The sequence below is a fragment of the Arctopsyche grandis genome, chromosome 7, assembly GCF_051622035.1.
Source record: "Arctopsyche grandis isolate Sample6627 chromosome 7, ASM5162203v2, whole genome shotgun sequence".
In the NCBI taxonomy this organism is placed as follows: Eukaryota; Metazoa; Arthropoda; class Insecta; order Trichoptera; family Hydropsychidae; genus Arctopsyche; species Arctopsyche grandis.
The window spans coordinates 30,212,340-30,236,521 of record NC_135361.1 but is presented as its reverse complement, the minus strand read 5'-3'; the positions used below and the strand labels follow the sequence as shown (position 1 = coordinate 30,236,521).

At 31.1% G+C, this 24,182-nt stretch overlaps 1 protein-coding gene and 6 non-coding genes across 7 annotated transcripts in view; 4 read left to right on the top strand and 3 right to left on the bottom strand.

Moving 5' to 3' along the window:
- LOC143914141 (neuropeptide CCHamide-2 receptor-like) overlaps nucleotides 1–24,182 on the top strand; it is a 73,723-nt gene that overhangs the window by 8,681 nt on the left and 40,860 nt on the right. Inside the window, exon 2 of the mRNA XM_077434231.1 lies at nucleotides 17,218–17,437. Within this exon, the coding sequence (XP_077290357.1) occupies nucleotides 17,218–17,437 (220 nt within the window). The remainder of the gene's footprint in view (nucleotides 1–17,217; nucleotides 17,438–24,182) is intronic.
- TRNAV-AAC (transfer RNA valine (anticodon AAC)) lies at nucleotides 4,760–4,832 on the bottom strand. Its single transcript has one exon. It is a non-coding gene; the product is annotated as a tRNA-Val (tRNA).
- On the top strand, nucleotides 10,711–10,783 carry TRNAV-AAC (transfer RNA valine (anticodon AAC)). The gene has a single exon. It is a non-coding gene; the product is annotated as a tRNA-Val (tRNA).
- TRNAY-GUA (transfer RNA tyrosine (anticodon GUA)) lies at nucleotides 11,285–11,378 on the top strand. Its single transcript has 2 exons — nucleotides 11,285–11,321; nucleotides 11,343–11,378. It is a non-coding gene; the product is annotated as a tRNA-Tyr (tRNA).
- On the bottom strand, nucleotides 17,064–17,136 carry TRNAK-CUU (transfer RNA lysine (anticodon CUU)). Its single transcript has one exon. It is a non-coding gene; the product is annotated as a tRNA-Lys (tRNA).
- Nucleotides 22,085–22,157, top strand: TRNAV-AAC (transfer RNA valine (anticodon AAC)). Its single transcript has one exon. It is a non-coding gene; the product is annotated as a tRNA-Val (tRNA).
- TRNAV-AAC (transfer RNA valine (anticodon AAC)) lies at nucleotides 22,711–22,783 on the bottom strand. The gene has a single exon. It is a non-coding gene; the product is annotated as a tRNA-Val (tRNA).

Genomic DNA, 24,182 nt, shown 5'->3' with positions numbered 1-24,182 from the left:
ATAAATCCCTAAAAATAATTTATAATACACCCATATATACTAACTTGAAAAAACTGCATGCCATATATAATATTCCGTTTGTTACAGACATTACTAACAAACTAACCAGTAGATTCTATGACAGAATCACTAATAACCATACTAACACACTTGTGAAGAATCTCGGTGATTACAACAAAATGTCTATACCCTTCAGGTATAAACACAGATTACCTAAACACAATCTGCTTTAGGTCATCGACTTTAGAGAGTCTTTAATTAATATAATGTATTAGATGTATTATGAACATTTATAAGGATTGTAAATAGGTTTTTGAGCTCTTTTTCCTATTATGCTGTAGATTAACATTAGAATAATATAATACTATGATTACTAACTATTAAAATAAATATATAATATATAAGTAGCTATTAAAATAAATATAAGATGTATTGTGAACATAATTTCGTAATAATAAAACGCATTTAAAAATCAAAAAAAAAAAACAGATGATTATTGAGACATCTATAGATTTAGATTTTGTGCATAATTTTTACAAATTATACACAATAATACATAGGATTTTTAGTGAAAACAGGATAGGATTTATTTGCCAATTTGAGGAACCGTTTCAACAATGATCAGGTAAAATTTGCAAACTCTGATATAGAAACGATCGATTTGGAGTCACAAAACCTCTAAATTTAACCAGCAGTTTTTTGGCGAATCGAATCAGTGATCGCATGGTGCTAAACATATACGCTACCACTAAGCCAAACTGCTGGCTATATGTAGTATATGTATTATTTGAATAAAATTCAAACAGATCAAATGTCTACCGGTGAAAAGTCCAAGCGCTCTCAGAATCCAGAGAGCGGGATTTTTGAATTCGAAACTGCTCTTTTACGAGCCTCAATATTTATTTTTAGTCACTTTAAAGCATTGAAAGGATGCGAAGGGGGGAGGGCGATTATTTTGCGCACCACCGTTTGAAAAGCTGTGTAATAGAGCCGGTCGTTAATCACGGACAAGGGAAGTTCCACGAGAAAATGGCTGTCGGGTCACAATGGTCGAACAACGTTCACCCTCGGATGAAAATTAACCCCTCGCCGACCGTCGAAATAAATTGAAAATTCTTGCATTAACGGCATACACCCTGTCGAAATTACCTGTTCTATAAAATAAACGATTTGAAGATAATTGGGGTGGGGAAAGTGTTAATTTCTTCGGGCGGGAATGCGTTCGAAGACTATTTTCGGCTTGTATTATATTATAAACACAAGCATTAATTAAAGTGTGATATAATAACACAATTTGCGTACGCTTCTTAAATCATACTAGTGAAAAGAACGATGAACTATCATCGCATGGGTTATGGCATATTAAATAATTCAATAAAAGATATATTTAAAGTAACAAAAAAATTGATGTGACAAACCCACGACTATATGTATCTATGTATTTGAAGAATATAAGAAGGATAAAAAAACATAAATCGATAATGAAACATACACACACATACAGGCTATGAGAGCATTTTCGATACAAATTGAGTGCAAATGTAAGGAAACCTACACAAGACAAAAGTTCTACTTCCAATTGTTGGATTTTGTTCAAAATATTTTTAATACTTAAGATCACTATTTATATTATAAACATGAAATATCAAGAAGATACAAATAATTTGAAAGGTGAAACTAAAATAATGAAATATTGTTTTAAAAAAAATTATAACTTCCGTTTCATGAATTCACAATTTTTTATTTTATTTATTTTTTTATTTTATATTACTATGTGGTGCTCACTGTACTTGGAATATAATATTTGTATCTTTTTTGTATCACTGTACTGCTTTCTTTTATATTATATTCTGTATGCATTCCAGTTTAAATTTAAAAAAAAAAAACACTTTTAGCTAGTACATAAAGAATACAAATATTAATTTTCAATTTAATACGTTCAGTGATGTGGAAAAAATCGTGTGGTCACAAAATTTTTGAATTTAGTAAGAGGAAATGTCCCACCGGTTGATTAAATTTCATCACATTGATGCAAGAATTACACTTGAATTATGTATATCGTAAATAGCATTTAAGGGGTCGAAAAAAATAGTGGAAGAAAAATCGAACAAGAGTAAACTGCCACTTACGGTTGACGGGTGTTCAACAAAATTTATATATAACTTTTTATTAAGCTTAAACTTCTAGATATGGAATTACAGTTCAATACACCGAAAGGTTTCGGAGCAAAACATAAAAAACCTCGACTCTCTGGGGTAAAAGTACTACTTTCGGCTGGGGTAAAAATATTTAAAAAATATCATTGTATAAAATTTATAATTTATATAACATGTAAAAAAAAATCATTTTGATTCGTTGAGCGGCTTGGGAGATAATTGAATGTAAGTAAAAACATAAAAAATTTCAACTTGCCACTCAACTTAAAAATTTGAAAAAAAAAATCGTATCGATAAGGATTTTAGTGACTGATACTAAGTTTCAGTTTGATATGCCTAACGGTGTTCAAAAATCTCCAAAATACACATACACACATACTAACGAAAGTCTCTAACGAATTTCGAAAGAGGCTTTTTAAGGTGTAATATAACCAGGGCAGTGCCGCCTGTGTGCAAACTTAAATCTGCTGCTCTTTAATTTTATCAGCATTTGAATAAATCACATTTATAAAAAAAGTGCATGCTATCACAATGATAATTGACCAGAAAAACAGAAAGAAAACCAAAACGTTTAGTTCTGAACAGCACCAGACGACATGAGAGTCTGAACGTTTTCAAGTTCATTGATGAAACTATAGTGTTCTTACCCTCAATCTACTATTCCGTTATTTCCCTGAATTATATGTAGCTCAAGTTCACAACAAGACAAGATAATGCATTTTAAAAAGTACGATGTCTTGTTTCGTATTTTTTGAGGCATATAATATTTTCGACTCTCATTTCTTTCAGCCGCCTTTAGATGTCGGCCGCCTGTGTGCGTTGCACACATTTGTACATACATATGTATGTATGGTAGGCGCGGCCCTGATTGTAACTATATAAGGGTTTGGGTGGCAGAATCAAGAAAAAACATGTATATGTTTGTTATGGATATTTCCTCTTGAAAAATACACGATAATTAGCGCCATCTATTGAAAATTAATTTAATTTTTATAAATTAATTTATTTTTTATAAATTAATTAAATTTTAATAAATTAATTTAATTTAAATAAATATTTTTTTCTATTGCTGTTTTATATTGTTTATATGTAGGTAGGTAGGTAGTTTTTAGTTATACTATCATCATCGGGTCTATCACTAGTATGTATATCACTAAATGGTTCGGTGATTATTGGTCACAAAGCGCTCGCCCAAAAGTCACTAAAATCTCTATAATGGAACATCTGGCAGCCGAAAAGTTCATCATAATAACGAGAACTCGAGTGCCAAATATTCCGTATTCACAATTTTCATGGCAAAAATTGTCTTTTGGGCGATCGCAATGTGACTAATAATTAAAGCCCGGATAACCAAGGTGCCGTTCATTGTTCAAATGTTGTAAATGCATTGTTAAAGGTTTGCCGAACCTTTTTTAAAAAGCATTTACAACAATTGAACAATGAGCGGCACCTTGGCTATCCGCACTCTACTAATAATACAATTACCATTATATACTAGTATTGTATCCGATGACATATCATCGTATATTCAGTTATTAAATTTAAAAAAAATTAAAAGAAATGTGTCGTCAGTCATGTGTTTGATCGTTTTTTTTTTCAAATACAATTAAAAATATTTAATTTAATATTTAGTATATTTAATTGTTTAATATGAATAAAATGGTAAAAACTCCCTACCTACCTACATATCTAATATATGCATAATTTCTAAAGAGACTTTGTATGTAAGTAAATATTGTTGGTTGGAAAATGGTTGGGAACTTCGAAAACAAGTCAAAATTTCCTTACGACATGAAGATGGAGAACGGGGGGCGCCGGGGGGCGAAGGGTGTCGGGGGGGGCGAAAGGGGGAGCCGCCGGATTCTATATAATCGTCTAATATATAATTTCGAAAGATACTTTGTAAGTTTGTAACTATAGTTGGTTGGAAATCGAAAACAAGTCAGTTTCTATGTCGATTCGATTGGTTGAACATTTTTTTTTCGATTCAAATAAATTTAATAAAAAAACAAATGACTATTTACTATTAGATTCGCCATGTTTAAGCTGTTTATGTTAAAAATACTGAGCGAAGCCGGGTAAAACAACTAGTAAACAATATAAAACACCGATAGAAAAATTAATTAATTAAATAAATTTTCAATAGATGGCGGTAGATTCTCTGCCTAGCTGAAACAATAGGAGCGATCAGTATATATAAAGTTTTTTTCTTTTCTATTTGTATATATATGCGGTTTGGCAGTGGTTCAGCTGTGACTTATGTACATACATATGTATGACGAATCGAAACGACTATTATAGTACGGCGAGTGTTATCTCAGACAGACAGACACACAGACGGAATAGCGATATTATATATATGATGATATAAATATAAATAAATAGGAACTGCTTCCAAAAATAATTACACCATTTTAAAAGGCCAATTAATTAAAAAATTGAATGTGAGCCAAGTGTCTATGCTCTCCTTTGAACCGTTCTTGCTTCGTTTGTTTTGCGTTTTCCTTGTTGTTTTAATATTACAATATCCCAAACGTTTCACGGACGAGTTTGAAAATAAAATTGATGAAAAATATTATTAAATTTATAATTAAAAAAAAAAATGTTTCCGCCCGGGATCGAACCGGGGGCCTTCCGCGTGTTAGGCGGATGTGATAACCACTACACCACGGAAACCATGGGCTCTTGTTTGCCAATTAACAAATAAGATAACTAGAGCGAATTGAATTCGTTAACACTCTAACTGCCACGGGCTAGAGTTGAGTCAAGAGAAAGTAAACTTATATATATATACACGTACATACATATAATATGTAATCGAATGTCAACCGGTTCGGTCTTGTTTGAACGCGGTCGGTTTGTTTAAACACGTTTCGATATTTCGGTTTGCCAATTAAAATTAGTTCAATTTTATTATGAATGGAAAGTTTTAGCATTCAATAATACACACGTTGAATTCATATGTACAGTGAATATTTCGCATTTGCGTACTTCTATTGAATCGAGATCTATTATGGCATACGCAGAATTGCTAGTGCTGTATATGATTATACGTATCTACAGTTTTATTTGTTTGCCTGATTGACGGAATTTATTTGTTTCAAACATTTCCCTATCGAATTGCTGTATAACGAGCTCATTAAATTCTCATTTTCGATGATGTGCATGCAAAAATGGAAACAAATCTAGAAATGGAAGTGGTAGTAAAATAATATTGCCAGATAAAACCGATTGCAGTTTAATAAACTGCAATGTTAGGTATTATATGACAGTGGACTACTGCTGTTTACTAATGATATTTAATTAATCATACATTGTGAAATTTCAATAAAATCCCACAAATTTTTTAAAATAAAATGTGTTATATAAAAAGTCTCTTTAAATAAATCTAAAATACGAAAAATGTCTTAAAGTCAAAATATTTAATATTCATGTTTAAGCCTCAGGGTTGAAGAAAAAGTATTCATTGTTTTACTAAATACATCAAATTTCTTAGAAGGTCTATACTACTTTATCGGATGGCTCTTATTTCAAGAGCTATGAGCTATTATGAAACAGTTGCTATTGTGCCTGAATGTGATAAGTGAGCGTAGATTATCGGAAATTATTTTAACCTACATATTTGCCTGGTAGCCTGCGCTCATCATTATTTTTATTATTGGATGTGATGTGGAATCCACATGAAGCAAATTACTCTCTAATTGAGAAAGTGCAAAAAGCATTTCTTCGCTTCCTACATACATATATGGGAACGAGCATGTTTATCACCCATATACATATCTACCCTACTCCTTTCCTTTTGTATAATTCCCTTGAACTTCGGAGAAACTTCTCATCAATTCGTTTTGCTCTCCAGCTTCTACGTGGTAATACGTCATGACGTAGATGCTGGAACAGTTGGGACTTTATATCCCTAATAATTATATGCGTGGTTGTAGATATCATCATTTGATGATTGTACCTCCTGTTTGCACAGTTCTTTATCGAATGACTCGAATTCCAAGAGTTATCTATTTTCTCAATGAAATCGTTGCTGCTTAGTCTGAATGTGATATTTTTCACCTCAGTTATGTAGGTTATCAGAGATTATTTAACCTATTTGCCTGGTAGCCTGCGCTCATCATTATTTTCATAATTGGGTGTGATATGTGAGTGGAATGTTGATCTTCTCACTTTCATTTGGGCTTCGCAGGGATGTTTTGTATTTTCGGTTAGTTCTTATACATATATTGGTGCTGGCTGTAAATGCAAGACATTCCCTACTATGTATTTTGTTATTCAATATTTTTACTTTTTCTGTTATTATAATAATACTATTGTTTTTTTATGATTATTTATAAATGTATTTTATCTGTATATATTTTTATTTATCTTTGTATTTTTTCGGCCATTATGGCGCATTAGGGACTCCTGTAATATCACAATGGTCCAAACTTAAACTTAAATAAATGAATACTTACTGGCCAAAAATTATCAGCATCCTTGCCTTGAACTTGGCGTGCAAATAAAATTTTACTTTTATTATTTTCTCAAAATATTGCAGATGACAGAAAAATTCGGTTGCGTATGTATTATATGCAAGGCTTTCGTCGATTTGGTTAATTTGGTTAATCAGTTAATTTGGGCTTATACAGATATAAAGAGTGATGGTTATTGCGATGAAATATTGCCATCTTATAATTACAAAGTCCGATTAAAATCATTACGCTGTTATTATACATATATATTTAGAGCCACTCTTTATTTTTATTTATTTGGTAACCGAAATGAAGAGATATTTTTGATTATATAAAAATATTTAGTTCAATAATTAAAAAAAAAATGATCAGTTGTGTCTCTTACGCCGTTTTTCGACTAAATATGTGTATAATTCAGTTGTATTCAGTCTAAATCTAAACTACTAACAAGAAAGTTCAAACAAGAGCACCAATTTCGATTGCATTAACCCAAATTGTAGGCTTTAGAGGCGCAGTGCACACAACATCGAAGCAGTTTAGATCCAATCGCAATTATTGGAGCAAGCAATTTAACCTTTATAATCCTGCACGGGGTCTTCCAAATTCTTCCAAAGGTGTTCCTTCAATAGTTTCGTCGTGAAGGCAAAGGTTTCGCTCCGTACGAAATTACCAACGGTCGTTCAGCGGCTAAAGTCGCCGTTTCTGAGACCTAGCCCAAGATTAAGGCTCGTGAAATACGCTGATTTCAAACTGAAGGCTTAGCCAGTCCTCATTTTTGGCCTTGGCTGAAATTTCCACACTCCATTATTTTAAACGACGACTTTGCAAACGAGAATCTTCGTTTTTGGGCTTTGAGAAATCTGAATGCGCCCACAAAATCGCGCAATGCTATTATCGCGCTTCATCCCCGAGGCCCCAACTTACCGACGAAGTTTGAGCCTTATTACGAGATAAAGGCGAGTAATTTACACCTCGTTCTAATTAAAAGCCACTGGAGGAACTTCAACATAGTTGGTGCAAGTGCTCTATATGTACTCGTCACGTTATTTGCCGAGTGAAATTGGAATATACAGAATTAAACTCTTGATTGCTGTAAATCACGTTATACTATTTCATGTCAGTTATAATCAATTATTATTTAAATTTTGAATGCGGAAACGTTTTATATTAAACTGAAACATTTGAAACATTTTAATTCTTTTTTTTTCGAAACTTATTGAAAGGTATTTTATTAAATACAAGACAAGGTCACGAAAAATAATTTATTTAAAACGTACAATAAGAGGCTTTTAATGATAAAAGTTTGTGTACTGTTTTGAAGGTTTCCATTGTGAGGTATTTTGCATAATTAATTTTGTAAAATTTTTCAAAATTACTTCTCGTTCTTCTCATGTTATTAATATGAACTGAATATGTTCGCGGTTTTTATAAAGTAATTATTTACATTTTATTCCACGAACATGCGCATCATCGCATGTTGCGTGAATAACACCTTTTCAAATATATGTATATATGTACATACATACCTAATTAAACACATATTTATTGTTTCAAAACAAAATTTTATTGCTTTTATTAAAATTAATACGTAATATTAAGAAAAAATCTTGATTACTTCTCAAAATCAATTCTGATTTTGAAAAGGAAGTGAATTGGAAGCGGAAAATCTTTATGAAGAAACATTTTTCAAAAGTCTTATGTATATATAGTTTCATATTTTATCTCCTAATTCAATATTGGATAGGAAACAGTGGCGGCTCGTAGAAAAATTTTTCGGCGGTCTATATTGTCTATATTTTTTCATACAAAAAATCAGTTTGGTTGAGATGCTCAGTACCCCAGACTAGAAGTAAGCGTTGGTTTGATGCTTTTCGCACAAAAAATGGTTCATTATTGTCAATTTATTAGAAAAACCATGCTATTTTGCTCCCTTACTTTGAACACTAATGGAGAGGTCTATTATTATTTGAAAAGCATCGAGCCCCATACGAAAGAGTCCCATCTGGTCGAAGACCCAATGTTTTATTCAATTCTTAAAGATTTCTGCTCTTAAAGCAAACCCAATCCAACACAATATGAGCAAAATTGTTTGGCTTGTATTTTTCGGGTCAGAATTTATATTAAGTGGTCAGAGTACATCGTTCAAAATATAAGCGGTCAGAATTAATATTAGATGGTCAGAATTTATATTAAATGGTCAGAATTTTGTTGATACACGGTCAGAATATTTTTTTTCGGTTGAAAATAGCGCTGTCGTTGTAACACCAAATATATGCCATTTATAATAAAACAACTTAAAACAATAACAGTTCATACGTTTCATTAAGCTGTCAAGAGTGTAGAGAAATTGCCAAAATTCGAGTATTTAGCCATCATAACCTACAATATCAAAATCGTTCGCAGAAAGTATGTAATTATATATTAAATATTATATATATATTAAACATATGTACATATATAGGTACATATGAATGCATATCTTTTAATCTGATGCAATAATTAAAAAAATGTGTTTCATGTATATTTTTATTATAAGGTTTCTATTAAATTTCATTTTTGTGACTGGCAACATTTTTGACATTTCAATACCTGTCAAAAGATACCAAAAACATATTATGTATTTTGAACTTGTATTCGCATATTTTGCCGTTATGAATATTTATTGTATATACTATCATCATTCATTATAAATGTTAATTATAATTATTTAATATTTTTTTTATTCTAATCGTCCTACATTGTTATTATGACCGTCTCACATTTTTATTCTCACCAAGAATAATATAATTCTGACCATGAATAATATGATTCTGACCATGAATAATATAATTTTGACCAAAATGATAATAATATTCTGACCAAAAAGGCGATATAAATTCTGACCAAATTGTGTTGCCAAATTGTTTTACTCCACATCTTCTTGTACTCAGGATCTTTGTAGCTTAAACTTAATAATATAATACTATACTAAAATAAACTTAACTTCATCAGGATCAAAAATTAATGTATAACAAATCATACTAGATTTCTATACATCTCTTGCTGTTGGTACTGTTATGTATTTGATCAATTGGTCTGCGTCTGGTTAACCCTTTGACTGCTACAACAACGATAAATCGTTGTTTTGAAATCGGCGAAGATTGCTACGACGATCGTTGTTGACGTCATTAATTGTCGTATTTCAATACTTTCTTTGAGCCACCAGCGCATCAGTGGCACGAAACATTTTTTTTATATACGTATTTATATTTATTTTTCAATCAAGCTTTATAAATATTTATCATTTTTTTAAATAAAAGCTCTTCAATTTCGGGTTCATCATCAAAGTAAATTTCGGGTTCGTTGTCAATGTCATATAAGGAGTTATTACTTGGGAATTGATTATTGTCGATAAATTCATTTTCAGAATCAGTAGAGCTGCTGATTTGTCGAGTTCCTCGGCGAGGAGCTATTATTTCGCTTTCATCACTTTCACTGTCCGATATCATTTTGCAGAGTTAAAATAAATGGCAATAAACAATAGAAATCCGCTTTCAATTATATAGGTCACGAGACGTCACGAATTCATGCAATCAATCAAATGCAACTGAAATGCATACAAAATGTTTATGATACATGTTGAAAAATTATTTGATTATTAGAAACTTCGCATCCTTGTGTGTCTCGCTCACACGTACACAATTAAAACCAAGAAAGAAAGAGAGAAAGACCGCTACCTGTTTCGAATATATCGCATGTTGTAAGGATACATCGATATCTAAAAATAGATTATTGAAAAGAATAAAGCGTCGGAAAAAAATCGTCAAAACTTATTTAGTGTATATATGTAGGTATGTCTTTCGCACGCACGCATGTAAAAGCAAGACAGAAAGAGAGAGCACGAGTCCACGACTGCTTCTTAAAAATGTATATAAAGTATTATAAAAATTACGAGTGTTCGGCGAAGTAAGTATGTAAAAAAAAATATTATATTTATTTAAATAATTACAAATGTTAGCATTTTTCGCTTGGACATTGAAAAACCTCGTAGCAGCCAAAGGGTTAAAGTACTGACAGATGGTCTGGTTGTTTTCTTACTGCAACCATATATGTATATGGTTTCCGTGGTGTAGTGGTTATCACATCCGCCTAACACGCGGAAGGCCCCCGGTTCGATCCCGGGCGGAAACATTTTTTTTATTCATTTTAAAAATATTTTTAGACAGCTCTTCCTACCTTGCCGAATGTACGAAATCTGAAATGACCCTTACTATTTTTTATCATTTGTTATTATTACGTGAAGGACGCTTTATCGGTATGCAAAAGCTTGTCTTTGCTCAGTAGGACAAGAGGGGAGAATGAATTTTAGACAATATTAAAAAAAAAATTAAACGTCTACTACGTCCCTGCCCTCGAGCGAAAAATTAATCAGTGTCCCGGAAATGATAAATTCAGGCGTTTTATTCACGCGACGTGAGATTATTTAGTAATAAATGATACTACTGAACTCAAGTTGAACGAATGAAGGATAAGATGAGTCGTTTTAGGTTAATTTTTTTTTTACTATGTTCATCAAAATGTGTGATTATGTGTAATTTGAGTGGAAGCATAACTTTGTAGAGGGGAATTATTTAAAAAAATGCGAATTATATAAATTGGAATTGCTCAAATTTTTTGCAGTGGTTGTATGTGCCTTCGATAGCTCAGTTGGTAGAGCGGTGGACTGTAGTGTAATTCAAAAGTCATGGTTATCCATAGGTCGCTGGTTCAAATCCGGCTCGAAGGAATATTTTTAAATAATAAGATCAATCTTTTGTAATAATATATTACAATAAATGTATATATTACTTTGGCATTTAATTTAAAAATATATATTTAGGAAATATTTTTACTTTGGTTCAGTCTCGCAATAACCGAGTTCAAATGCATCCAAATTTTGGTAATCGCTTTTGATTTTGAAATTTTGTTTGCAACCAAAGTACATACATATTTTTGCAGTCTTTGTGACTTCAAGTGTCCTATATAAGTTTGTCAATTTAAACAGTTTAAATTTCTTTGAAACGGTTCCTCAGAAAATTGGTCATCTACTCTCAATTTTTCAACAGATTTTTTGAAATTATAACATAATTTCAAATTTATACATAATATTATCAATTATCATCATTATTTATAGCTATTCGCCAGCCACTGTTGGATAAAGACTTCTCCAACACACTTCTATTCGTCTCTGTTTTGGATAGTTCTTGTCCATTTCATCCCACACATTTTTTTTTAATTTATTCTCCCCATTTCCCACGTGGCCTTCTTTGCACCCTATTACTTTCTCTCGGGTACTATTCGAACACTTCTTTCACAGAAATTTTCACGAATGGGAGCGCTCGATCATTTTCAAAACATGCTTTGTATTTTTTTATTGTATTATAATACATAATATACATACATATCAGAACCGGGACTAGACATTTTGTCACCTGAGACAAAATGAATTCGATCATTTTCTTTTAAATTGTTAATTTATTATTGAACCCAAATTTAAAAATTGTTTAGTCTTGCATTTCTTTTTGATGAGAAAATTTGAATTTAGCGAACATATCAAATAAATCAGTAATAATTAATTTTGAGATACCCTGATCTATCACACAAATATCCCAATCTATTTTGAATACATACATATAATATACGGTTAACGTATGTATATAATCATGCAGACTTTTGACGATACTCTTCTTCGAACAGTGGCCTATTGAGCTCATATAGCTAGTAGTATGGCACGGTGGTAGCGTTTATGTTTAGCACCGAGAGGTTACCGGGCTCGATCCCGTGCTTATATTTAATACTGCTGGTCAGACTAGGATATTTGTCACTCCAAGTCGATCGTTTCTTTTTTGAAACGGTTCCTCCATCAAATTGGCAAAAATCATCCTACCCGATGTCACAAATATCCGAATTTGATTTATGTACATAAACCTAGGTAAAATATGTAAAAATGTATGTACATGCAAGTCTAAATCCATAGATCCATGGATTGATTTATTAATTAATTAAATGTTAATTTCGTGTTCTTCAGCCTTTCTATATGTAAATACAGCGATTTATGTAACAAGCTAAGAAGAGGTATGTAATAAAAATGCTGCAATGTTAGTAATTAATTGTCCAGGCGCATTGGGGTCTACTGATTAGGCCTTCCTGGTTATTTATCTATGGCAATTTATCTAATTTAATTTTAATCTTTCATTTCATTTATCTTACTATTTTTTTAATTTACCATTATCTATGTAAAAATAAAATAATATTCTACACCAGGCTTTCTTAAACGTCTGAACAAATTATTCGCTTGCGAGGTACGCTTTTGTTTCATCGAACATATTAAATAGGGATAATATTTTTTTCTGAAATTCTAATCTCAAAAATACATTAAATCATATTTTTCATATAAATTATATAATCTTTTCAAGTACAAGTCATCTATCAGCCCCCATTAAACTCAGATTAAGCCCTCTCTTAATAAGTATTAACTTACATATATTTGCATGACGAATACTTATTGAAAATACAAAATAAAATTACATTGACAAAATGTCTAGACCTGGTTTTGATATGTCTGTATACTATGTATTATACACATATTTTTTTTATAATATTGAATGAATCAAAAAAGTCTGTAACATACACCATATGTTAAGTGACATTTGACAGCTTATACTCGTATATTGTATGTGAAATTGAGGCAAAATTCCCCTGTGGATTATTTCCTCGTTGTGTTCGAACGAGGAGCTTAAAATCAGAATCCGGATCTATTTTTTAATTTTTCCATAAAAACGGTCTCGAGCCGGATAATAATTTAATTCCAGACTCGAAAGCCGAAAGGTATTCTTTAATAATATCAATGTTATTATTTCGTCTTCCGGTCGTAATCCTCGACTGAAATTGTTTTAAAACCCAATTCACCCAAAAAGGTATTTGTCAAAATTGAAACGTTTCATATTTAAACAACTTTTCAACCATACAGTAATAATACGAGATGTAACTTAACTCGATTTAGGATGTAAATCTTATGTTTATGCCCTAACTTAAATTCCGTATTCTCTCGCATTCTATCGCCCAAAGTGATTTGTTGTGTTAAACTTAGCCATGTACTGTCGGAATTATAATTTTGAATCAGAACACAAGCGAAAGTGTTAAACTTAACAGCGAGTTTGAAACGTGATCGTCATAACTAGATAGATGTCATAGAAAAGTTATATTGAATTTGCATAGTCACGGCGCGCCACCACTGGCTCGTCTGTCTCTAGAATGAAAATTTTCTGACTGACACATTGTTTTCCGATTGTGTGCAATCTTGAGGTTCGATATTTTATATTTTGTCGGACGCAGAGCTATCTCGAGCGAAATACATTATGATTTTTCCTCTCGCCGAGAAGAAGGATCGGCGGGAAGATAAAATGGCGTAGATAAATCTTTTGTTCCATTTTAGCGTTTTCATTCGGCCGAGATTTCTCCCGCTGGAAAACGATCCGCCATTTGTCTAGTGAGTCGTAAAGTGGATTCCTTTCAAACCAAATATGATTTTATGCGTCGTAATTTGACGAAGAAAATTATTTTCGCATGGTTCAACCACTCGTGGTTCAACCACTTTTAATATGTTCTTTGTCTGTAAATATTTCATGCGTTTCACTCATCTGTTGCACACGTTTGAGCCTTCTTCCATATGTACCTGTCGGCTGTGGTGAAAATTTGGCATGGGCGCCAAAAACGAGACGTGGGAACATTAAATCATTTTCAAATAAAAATCTAGGTAATATTATTTATTTTAAGTTTAAGTTTGGATCATTGTGGTATTACATTGCGCCACAATGGTCGAAAAATACAAATAGATGAGGAAAATAAAAATATATACATATATACACAGATAAAAATTAAATTTATACATAATCATGAAAAACAATAGCATTATAATAATAGCAGATAAAGTAAAAATATCAAATAAGGAATGTCTTGCATCTATATATAGCCAGAACCAATATATGTACATAAAAGAACCAACCGCAAATTCAAAACATCCCAAATGAAAGTGAGAAGATCAAAATTCCACTCATACATCACATTTAATTATGAAAATAATGATGAGCGCAGGCTACCGGACAAATAGTTTAAAATAATATTCGATAATCTACGCTCACTGAGGTGGAAAATATCACATTCAGACTCGATTTCATTGAGAAGTTGGACAGCTCTTGGAATTTGAGTCATTCGATAAAGAACTGTGCAAACACGAGGTACAACCATCAAATGATGATATCTACCACACATATACATAATTATTAGGTATATAAAATCCAGCAGCGTTCCAGCAACGACGGGCATGACGTATTACCACGCTGGAGCTGGAGAACAAAACGAATTAATGAAAAGTTTCTGCGAAGTTCAAGGGAATTTTACAAAAGGAAAGGAGTAGAGTAATAAACATGCTCTTTCCTATATAAGAAATGAAGAAATGCTTTTTGCACTTTCTCTATCATGAGAGAGTAATTTGCTTCATGCGGATTCAACATAATCGCATTATACTCTAACTTACTTCTCAAAAGCAAGTTGAAAAGCAAGCACGAAAACGAAGAGTCAGACAAACCCTTTTACGCTCGCGTGCAAAAATTTCCAAATATTTATTTACTAAATTTCAGGCGTGCCAAGAAATTTTTAATGAAAAAAAATTAAATAAAAAATAAAAACCTCATTGAAAAAATTTCATCAAATGTATAAAGATTCGTGAAATAAAAAAATATAATATAATAAATAAATAGTACACATGAATATGTAATATAAAAAATAGTTTTAAAAACAAGCTTACAATAAAACATTCAATTTTAAAGTGATAATAAAAAAAATAGAATTTAAATATAAATAGGAACATAAAAATAGGAAACAATTATTTAGTAATGAGATCTTTTTTTGCTGTTTATTTGGAACCATTTTATTTTTTACTTTTAATTTTTTATTTAACTTCAACAATATATGTACATACATACATATGTACCCAACTAGATTCGTAAGTCAATGCATTTTTCAAACTGGACTTTTTAAGTTATATTCGGAAAATAATGACTCACAAACGTGCGTAGTAGAAAATATTGTTAGTATTGTATTCGCATTATTTCCATGTCATTTCTCAAATGGAAAAAAACTTTTGTTTCCAGATAGAACTGGATTACAATTCAATATTTTCCATTTATATATTGTCTAAGTTCAGCCACTCTAAAAGCTCTAAATTGACAGTATTGAATGACACGTCACGATCTAGATAAATTAGTTTTTACAATTAATTTTTTGTTTACTAAATATGTATGTAGGTACATCACGATTAAAATAGCAAATTGTTATTAAATAGCAAATTGCTAATGAATTATTTAACAATTAACAATTTTATACTAAAACTAACAACTATTATATAACATAGTCAACAACATTAAACAAAACTACAATTAGTAACCCTAAAATAATATAATATAATTCCAAACATTTTATTAAACTTACATATATAATTACGTCATCTTCCACAGAGGTATTGATTAACACCCCCAAAGAAAGCACCAATGTTACTAGCACCTCTAATGCTGTCAGAAAGGGCATTATATATTTGAACACCTCCTGCAGTTTTTGCTTTCTTAACTCTACCTATAATTAATTTATTCCTTAAAACAATTGACAATTTAATATAAAACAACGAATAGAAACAAAAGCAACCATAAACATCTAAATTAAAAAAATACAATTTTTTTAATAAATAGATTTCTAAAATCTATATTTTTTATACTTTTCATTAGATTTAGCCTTTTGCAAGAGCATTTTGTTTGTAATAATTAGATAATCATACATTTGGCAACAATTTAAATCATAGTTTTCAATGCATTTTATGTAGAATACTTTCAATAGTATCCACAGAAAGTCTATTTCTTTTATCTGTCATCGACTTTTTTTATAGCTTATGTTACATATTTTTTAATTCTGAATGAAAAACTTCTGTAGGAATTTAAAAAGTAGTAAACCGGGACATTTGGGCGTCCTGAGAGGTTTGTTCGGGACACCGGGAAACGAGACTTAGAACTGGTGACAATCCAGATTAATCAGGACGCCTGACAACCCTAGATAAGAATCTAGCTTATATAAAAAATTTAAAGTGCTTAATTTTAGACCTCTCGCCAGCCCTGACCAAGCATATCTCAAGACAAATCCTAGTCAACGATAGGAAACATCAGCGAGTGTCTTGATGTGGTTGTGAAATGTTAGTTGAGGATCAAAAGTGATACCCAAATCGACCGTAGATTCCACACGCTTCAACAAGACGGATCCAATGGATACAATTATACAAAATATATTTTTATACAAAATTATTATCATTGTTGCAATATCTTTTAATAAATTATTTAGAATATTTATTAATACACTTGTAAAATAAAAAATAAACAAAAAGAGATTCCGCCCAACGTGGGGCTCGAACCCACGACCCTGAGATTAAGAGTCTCATGCTCTACCGACTGAGCTAGCCGGGCTTGTGGTCGACGTGGCAAAATATACCCAGTGATTGTGGAACAGTCGTTCTAAACATTTATTTTTAACTTTTTCTTGTCCAGGTATATCTTCTCGTTGGCTCTGGCCGATCTGCTGGTGATCGTGACGTCCGTGCCGTTCGCCTCTTTGATTTACACCCTGGAATCATGGCCCTGGGGAGGGGCACTTTGCAAAATGTCAGAATGTGCCAGGGATATATCCATCGGAGTGTCTGTCTTCACACTGACCGCCTTGTCGGCTGAAAGATATTGCGCTATCGTCAACCCTCTGAGGAAATTGCAGGTTTGTTTTTACGGGCCCAAAGCGCGCCGCTCATTGTTCAATTGTTGTAAATGCTTTGTAAAAAAGGTTCAGCAAACCTTTGACAATGCATGTACAACATTTGAACAATGAACGGCACGCTGGTTATCCGGGCTTTAGACTTTGTACCCCCCATTTATTGAAATTTTGCTCATGTATCACATAAATGATCTTGGAATATCGAGTTTGATCAATAGGGTTCAGAAGTTTTGAATATTTTATAAGGATTTTCTATTAAACAAATGCGTAATTTAATTTATTTTAAATTAAATGCGTCAATTTTTTTTTTAAATTTAATTTAAAGATCAATTAACAATTGAAAATCAATTAATTTTATTTGGCTTCTTGCTGCGTCGAGAGCGAGCCCGGGCCCTGGGATAATAATAATTTTAATAAAAAAAACCTTTAGGTTGACTTATTTTACAATTTCCAAAATAAAATATTCTGTTTTTGTGTTAAATAATAGTAAAAGAAAAAACATGCGCCGCAGTCAACATTTTTTTAATACTTTATTTAATGTTAATAGTATTTAAATATCAAAATCAACATATCAACATGTGCTAATTTAAAATAATATATAATAATTCAAAGTCAAGTTAATTCAAAATCGCAAATGTTTGTGGAAGGGCATGTGCCTCACTTTGGGGCCATTCTCAGGATGAAAGCGGCCTCTCTACGTCTTCGTATATTTTTATCGTCTATTTATCTTCTTGCTGCTACATCTTAAGACCGGTGTGACGCTTTGGGGCAACCTGTCAGGTCACACTGGTCATTTTATTGTTGTTATTATTTTAAAATAATAATAAATTAAATAAATAAATAAATCTTCTCATTTGCATTCTTCACTTTATGTTCGATGGATGGAACTACTCCACCGACCACCTTAAATAGACATTAAATTGATTCATTAATTCATTATTCTTATTATTATTTATTATTATTATTATTTATATTATATATATTTATTTATGTATTATTTTTTTTTTTACTAATTTCCAATAATATTGGTTTTATTATATACATATGTATATATTATTTATATGGGCGTTGGGATTGCACTATTCTCCCTATCGTCTGGAATAAAAAGTTATTATTATTATTATTAAATTAAAAAATACGGGAAACTAACTTGTTAATTCGCTAAAACCTTACGAAAGTCCCATTATAGATGTAAATGGACATTAGCGGACACATGAAAATAATATACAAAATATGTATGTGCATATAGTGTATAATAAAAATGCATTATATTATAAAATCCTTTTTTATTTTTTTTATCACAGTACATTGACAAGTTGTATATAATTACGAATGTATATTTAATCAGACAGTGGTGAAAAATTGAGGGTAGGTACAGTGGCGGCTCGTGAAAAATGTTTTTGCGGTTTGAAAAAAATGCTTGGGGTACTGCAGTACCTCATTTTTTATGCATACATAATATATGTCTACATACAGACCTAAATGTATCTTAAAAACAGTTAACGGAATATTTCGCACGTGGCGATCTCGTACACGACAATCGTTACCACGAAAATAGTGAACACGGAATATCTGACACTTGAATCCTCATTAGTGTGATAATTCGCGTGTGACTCTCGATGGGTGGAATTTTCGAATGCCAGATATTCCGTGAGAGTTTAGTAACGTTTGCGAGTTCACCATGTGTGATATAGTCACGAAACCTTTAAAACCCTTGGTGGAAGTAAATAGAAACGAAAAATATAAGGATAGTTTTTTATTTGAAGTCTATTTAACTGGTTATACGAGATTGTCTCAACATGTATGAAAATTTTTGATCACATGTTTTATATGTATGTAGATTATGCTATCGTAGAATTTGACCTTTACCTTGTTATATCTGTCGTTTTTGTTTGTTTTTAATTAATTTTATATTATGTTTCGTCTGGTTCTTTATGACCATATTTTGTATATTATGTTATCTTTGTATGAAAGTCAAACTTATCGGAAAGAAGGAATGTTTCGAAATGCTTTCAGGCGAACAAGGCGCATTGGGACGAGAAATGTTTGACAAAGCCAATCCCTCTGAAAAAGATGTTTGAAACGAAGGTTGCTTTGTTTGCACTACCTCCTTTTTTATTCATAGCCTGTCTATCAAATGTAAACATGTGTTTTATTTTGCTCTTCAAGCATGAGAAAACTATTTCAATCGCGACAGCAATATAACAATCAAAGAACTATGTGAGAGATAAAAAAAAGAGATAAGAAAAACAAACAAACAAAAAACTTGTACCAGTATATTGAAAGTGTATTTAAGGATAACGGTATTATAATATTGACAAAAGAATTGAATCACATATATAAATGATTTTTTTTTTATCAATTAGTTGTACAACGTATTCAGACGATGTATATTTATATGTTACGGTGAAATTATAATTTCACTGACGATTCAGTTAAATTATATCCAATTACATTTTCACTGGGTATAGTTAGATTTCCAGTACGGAAATTACATATTCACTGACCTCTATTAGTGAAATTGTTCTGTGTGTCTGTCTGTCTGTCTGTATATCTGAGATAACGCTCGCCGTACTATATGGGCCGGGCCGCACCGTGCAACTTTGTCGGCCGACTAGTTATGCGACACGAAAAAATGTATGAAAATGTGTGCGACAAACAAGTTGACGGGTGTAGCATGTCCCATCTACCTGCATGCATTGGTCTGGTTGCCCTCAACCAAGTCGCTCGCAAGTTGCACGGTGCGGCCCGGCCCTAATAGTTGTTTCGATTCGAAGCACATATGTACCAACAAAACGTACAATATAACAACAAAAGAAAAAGCTTCTATAAATACTGTTTGGTAAATACAAAGTCGCTGAGTATTTACCGCCATGTATTGAAAAAATTAATTAATTAATTTTTCTATTGGAGTTTTGTATTTTTTATATGTAGGTAGGTAGGTATTTTTTACCTTTTTTCATATTAAATATAAATATTAAATTAAATATATTTAAAAGGTATTAGAAAAAATTACGACCGCGTGCGGATCGAACACAGCATCGACACATTTCTTTTAGTTTTTTATTTTATTTAATAACTTAATATGCCATAACCCATGCAATGATATTTCATCGGGTACAACACAAGTAATATCTTAATAGCCAACACTAATTTATTTAAGGTTAGGTTTCTTTAGGGTTGGTTTTATTTATTTATGGTTAGGTTAGGTTAGGTTAAATTAGGGTTGGTTTTATTTATTTAAGGTTAGGTTAGGTTACATTAGGGCTAGTTTTATTTGTTTAAGGTTAGGTTAAGTTAGCGTTGGTAGTAAATTGTTATTGTAATTCTATTGTTACATGCATTGCCACTGCTTGAATCAGTGATATTATAATCTCACTGACAATAACAGTTTCACTGTAAGATATTTACCAAACAGGTATAACAATAAATTCGTGAAATTATCTAAAAATGCTCAGCTTTGTGCGAACGGTGTAAGCCTGTTGCTTTTTTCGCGAGCCTGCTTTTTTTTCGTCATTTGCGTTCATACGAATTACACTTAGCGTATCGTTTTATTCCATTTTGATTGATATCTCAGTGGCGTGCTGTCGTTTCGGTCGTATCACAAACCGATAAATGAGAAAATGATTGATCCCAAGTCTTGAAACGTAAGAATTGATCGTTTTTTGCAACAAGGCATACAAAATAATATTCATTCATTCGTGAGCGTGCTGCTTTTTTCCTCGAGGGGAAAATCGTAAACTCTCTTTCATGTGCGTTTTGCAAAAATTAAATACATGATATAAAAATATCGCTTATATCAATTTCACCCTTTCCGAGAAAAAGGATCTCGCTGTAAAAACATTGGACGCAATTAGTATTTTTCTTCGGAAGGTAAAATAATGACTGATCCAATTAGATTGAAATTTGTATTTATGCAATTAAATTTAAGGTTTATTATTTTTGTACTATCTAATCTATATGTAATATACATATTATTTCGAAAGAGACTTTGTAACATCGAAAACAAATCAAAGTCGACGATTCGATATGGTTTCGATTCCATATATATTTTTTTCGATTCAAATAAATTAATAATAAAAATAATAAAAAATAAAAAAAGAATATTTACTAATAGATTCGCTATGTTTAAGATGATTATATTACAAATACTGAGCGAAGCCGGGTAAAACAACTAGTTATTAATAAATAACGAATTATAATTATTAAAATCTAGTATATGGGTCTAGTATATAGTTTGTATGGGTGGTACATTCCGTGACGTTCAATTTAATAACAAAAAATGAATATTCTAATAAATTTAATAAAATGTTTACTATTAGATTGGCTGTGTTTAAGCGGTTTATATTACAAATACCGAGCGAAGCCGGGTAGAAACAATAGTTAATTATAATTTGATAATGATAAACTAAATACAAATATAAAATATGTAGTTTAAAAAATTACGCATAGATGTCTCTAAATCTCATATAGTTTTATGCACTTTTACGTACATTTTTAACTCTATATTTTGAAGATAAAATGTATTCAGCTACTTATTATTTATTATAATTATTTATTATTTAGTATTAATTCATTTAGAATACATAAAATTTATTCGTAAATAAATCAACAAATTTTAGTATGATAAATTGAACACTGACCAGTCGAGTTTCCGTGGTGTAGTGGTTATCACATCCGCCTAACACGCGGAAGGCCCCCGGTTCGATCCCGGGCGGAAACATTATTTTATTTTTTCATTTAATTATTTATTTTTTTGAATATGTAATGTTTTATAAAAAATCAATTGGAAAATATATAATTAAAAAAATATATTTTCCATACAAAAATATAATATTTTTGATTGATAATATTTATTCTTTTATTTACGCTGGCTTACTGGTATTTTTTTTAAATGAAATACATACAATAAGAAGAGGTTAGTAAAAATAGTCAATATAGCGTTACTGAATTGAAAATATTCGATAGTATTTAATCGTGTCGTTTTATCATAAGTTTTTAATGATAAAAAGTTTAAACTCTTTTCCTAAAAAATATATAGAAATAATATTTTCGAGTATCATTAGAAGTTCTTTAATTGGATCGAATAAAGTTCGGAGCACTTGAATGAGAAAATGTGTCATAATATGTATGTAAGTATATTTTTAATATTCTTTAATTGATTTGATTTTAAGTGGAATAACTTTTTTTTTCAATTTCTTGTTTGAAGTGTTGTTTATTCGTATATATATAATAATATAAATGAAGAAAAAAATAATAAATGAAAAATAAAATAATGTTTCCGCCCGGGATCGAACCGGGGGCCTTCCGCGTGTTAGGCGGATGTGATAACCACTACACCACGGAAACTGATGATGTACACGTTCCAAATTTTGTACTTAAATTCATGAACCCATATTCATACTTATGCATATAATAAGTATATAATGTATAATCCAGTGTTTTGACAACCGTTGTAGACTTTCAGTCAGAGAAATGTTATAATAATAAAAGTGACTTTGGGCGTTATATATTCACAATAGTCGTATTTGATGCTTGGTGCTCGAAGTGTGTCCGATAAAAACTTATCTGTTTGTTTATATTACTCGCAAGATGGACAACTGCATCGTTAAAAATTGCACAATGCATTCAAAAACACGCAATAAACAACATGGGATACATTTTTATAAGTAAATTGATCATTTGATTAACATATTATTCAATTAACATCGTAGTTTGACTGTTTTTATAAGTGTCATGGCGATCGCCCGCATTCTACATAAATTTCAGGGGTGGCACCAGAGAAATGTAAAAATTATTTTTAAATAAATGTAAAAACATTTCTCTTGGTAGCGCCGAATACTCAATTATATTAATAACTGATTATTTAAGTTTAATTAATATAAATACTATATTGTGCATACGTAAGAAGTATTGTTGAGTTTGCATCCCAAGTTTGGAACCCAGAGTACTCTGGTGCAAGAGACAGATTGGAGCGCATTCAGAAGAGATTCTTGAGGTACATCAGTAGCCGTTTTGGATTATCCTATACTTCCTATGAAGATGCTTGTAGGTGTCAGCATCTACTTCCACTTGTCAAAAGAAGGGAGATAGCTGACATCTCAACAATTTTGAACATCCTTAACGGCTCGATCGACTGTCCTCAATTATTGAGCAGACTATCATTGCGTGTGCCAAATAGAATGACTAGATGTAATGAGCTCCTTTACATACCTAATACTTTTTCTAATTATGGAAGAAGCTCATTCATCTGGCGTGCAAGCTCCACCGTCAACACACTAATTTTAACAATTTCTATGTTTGACTTATTTAATATTAATGCTATACAAGCTAGAGTGATTATTGCAAATTTGTTTTTCGATGATTAATTTTATTGAAAATTTACGATTGTGATTATGAATTTTTATTTTGATGTATTTATTTTGTCTTTTTGTTTTTTGTTATATATTATATTATTTTTATTATTTCATAATTTTTATCATATTATTATTCTTATTATTTTGATATTTTTATTATACTGTTATTTCTATTTTTTTTCTTTTTGTTTTCTCTAACTATCTTACTCTATTATCATTTATGTTTCTTATTTTAAATGTTTGAGCTTTTCTTTTTTTTACCTATATGTGAAAATTATTAATGGTTTACTTAACATAATTATGTTTTTTTACTATCAATCTATGTAACTTAATAAACTGTAAATTTTCCAAATAAATAAATAAATAAACATCGTTCATTTTATATTATACAT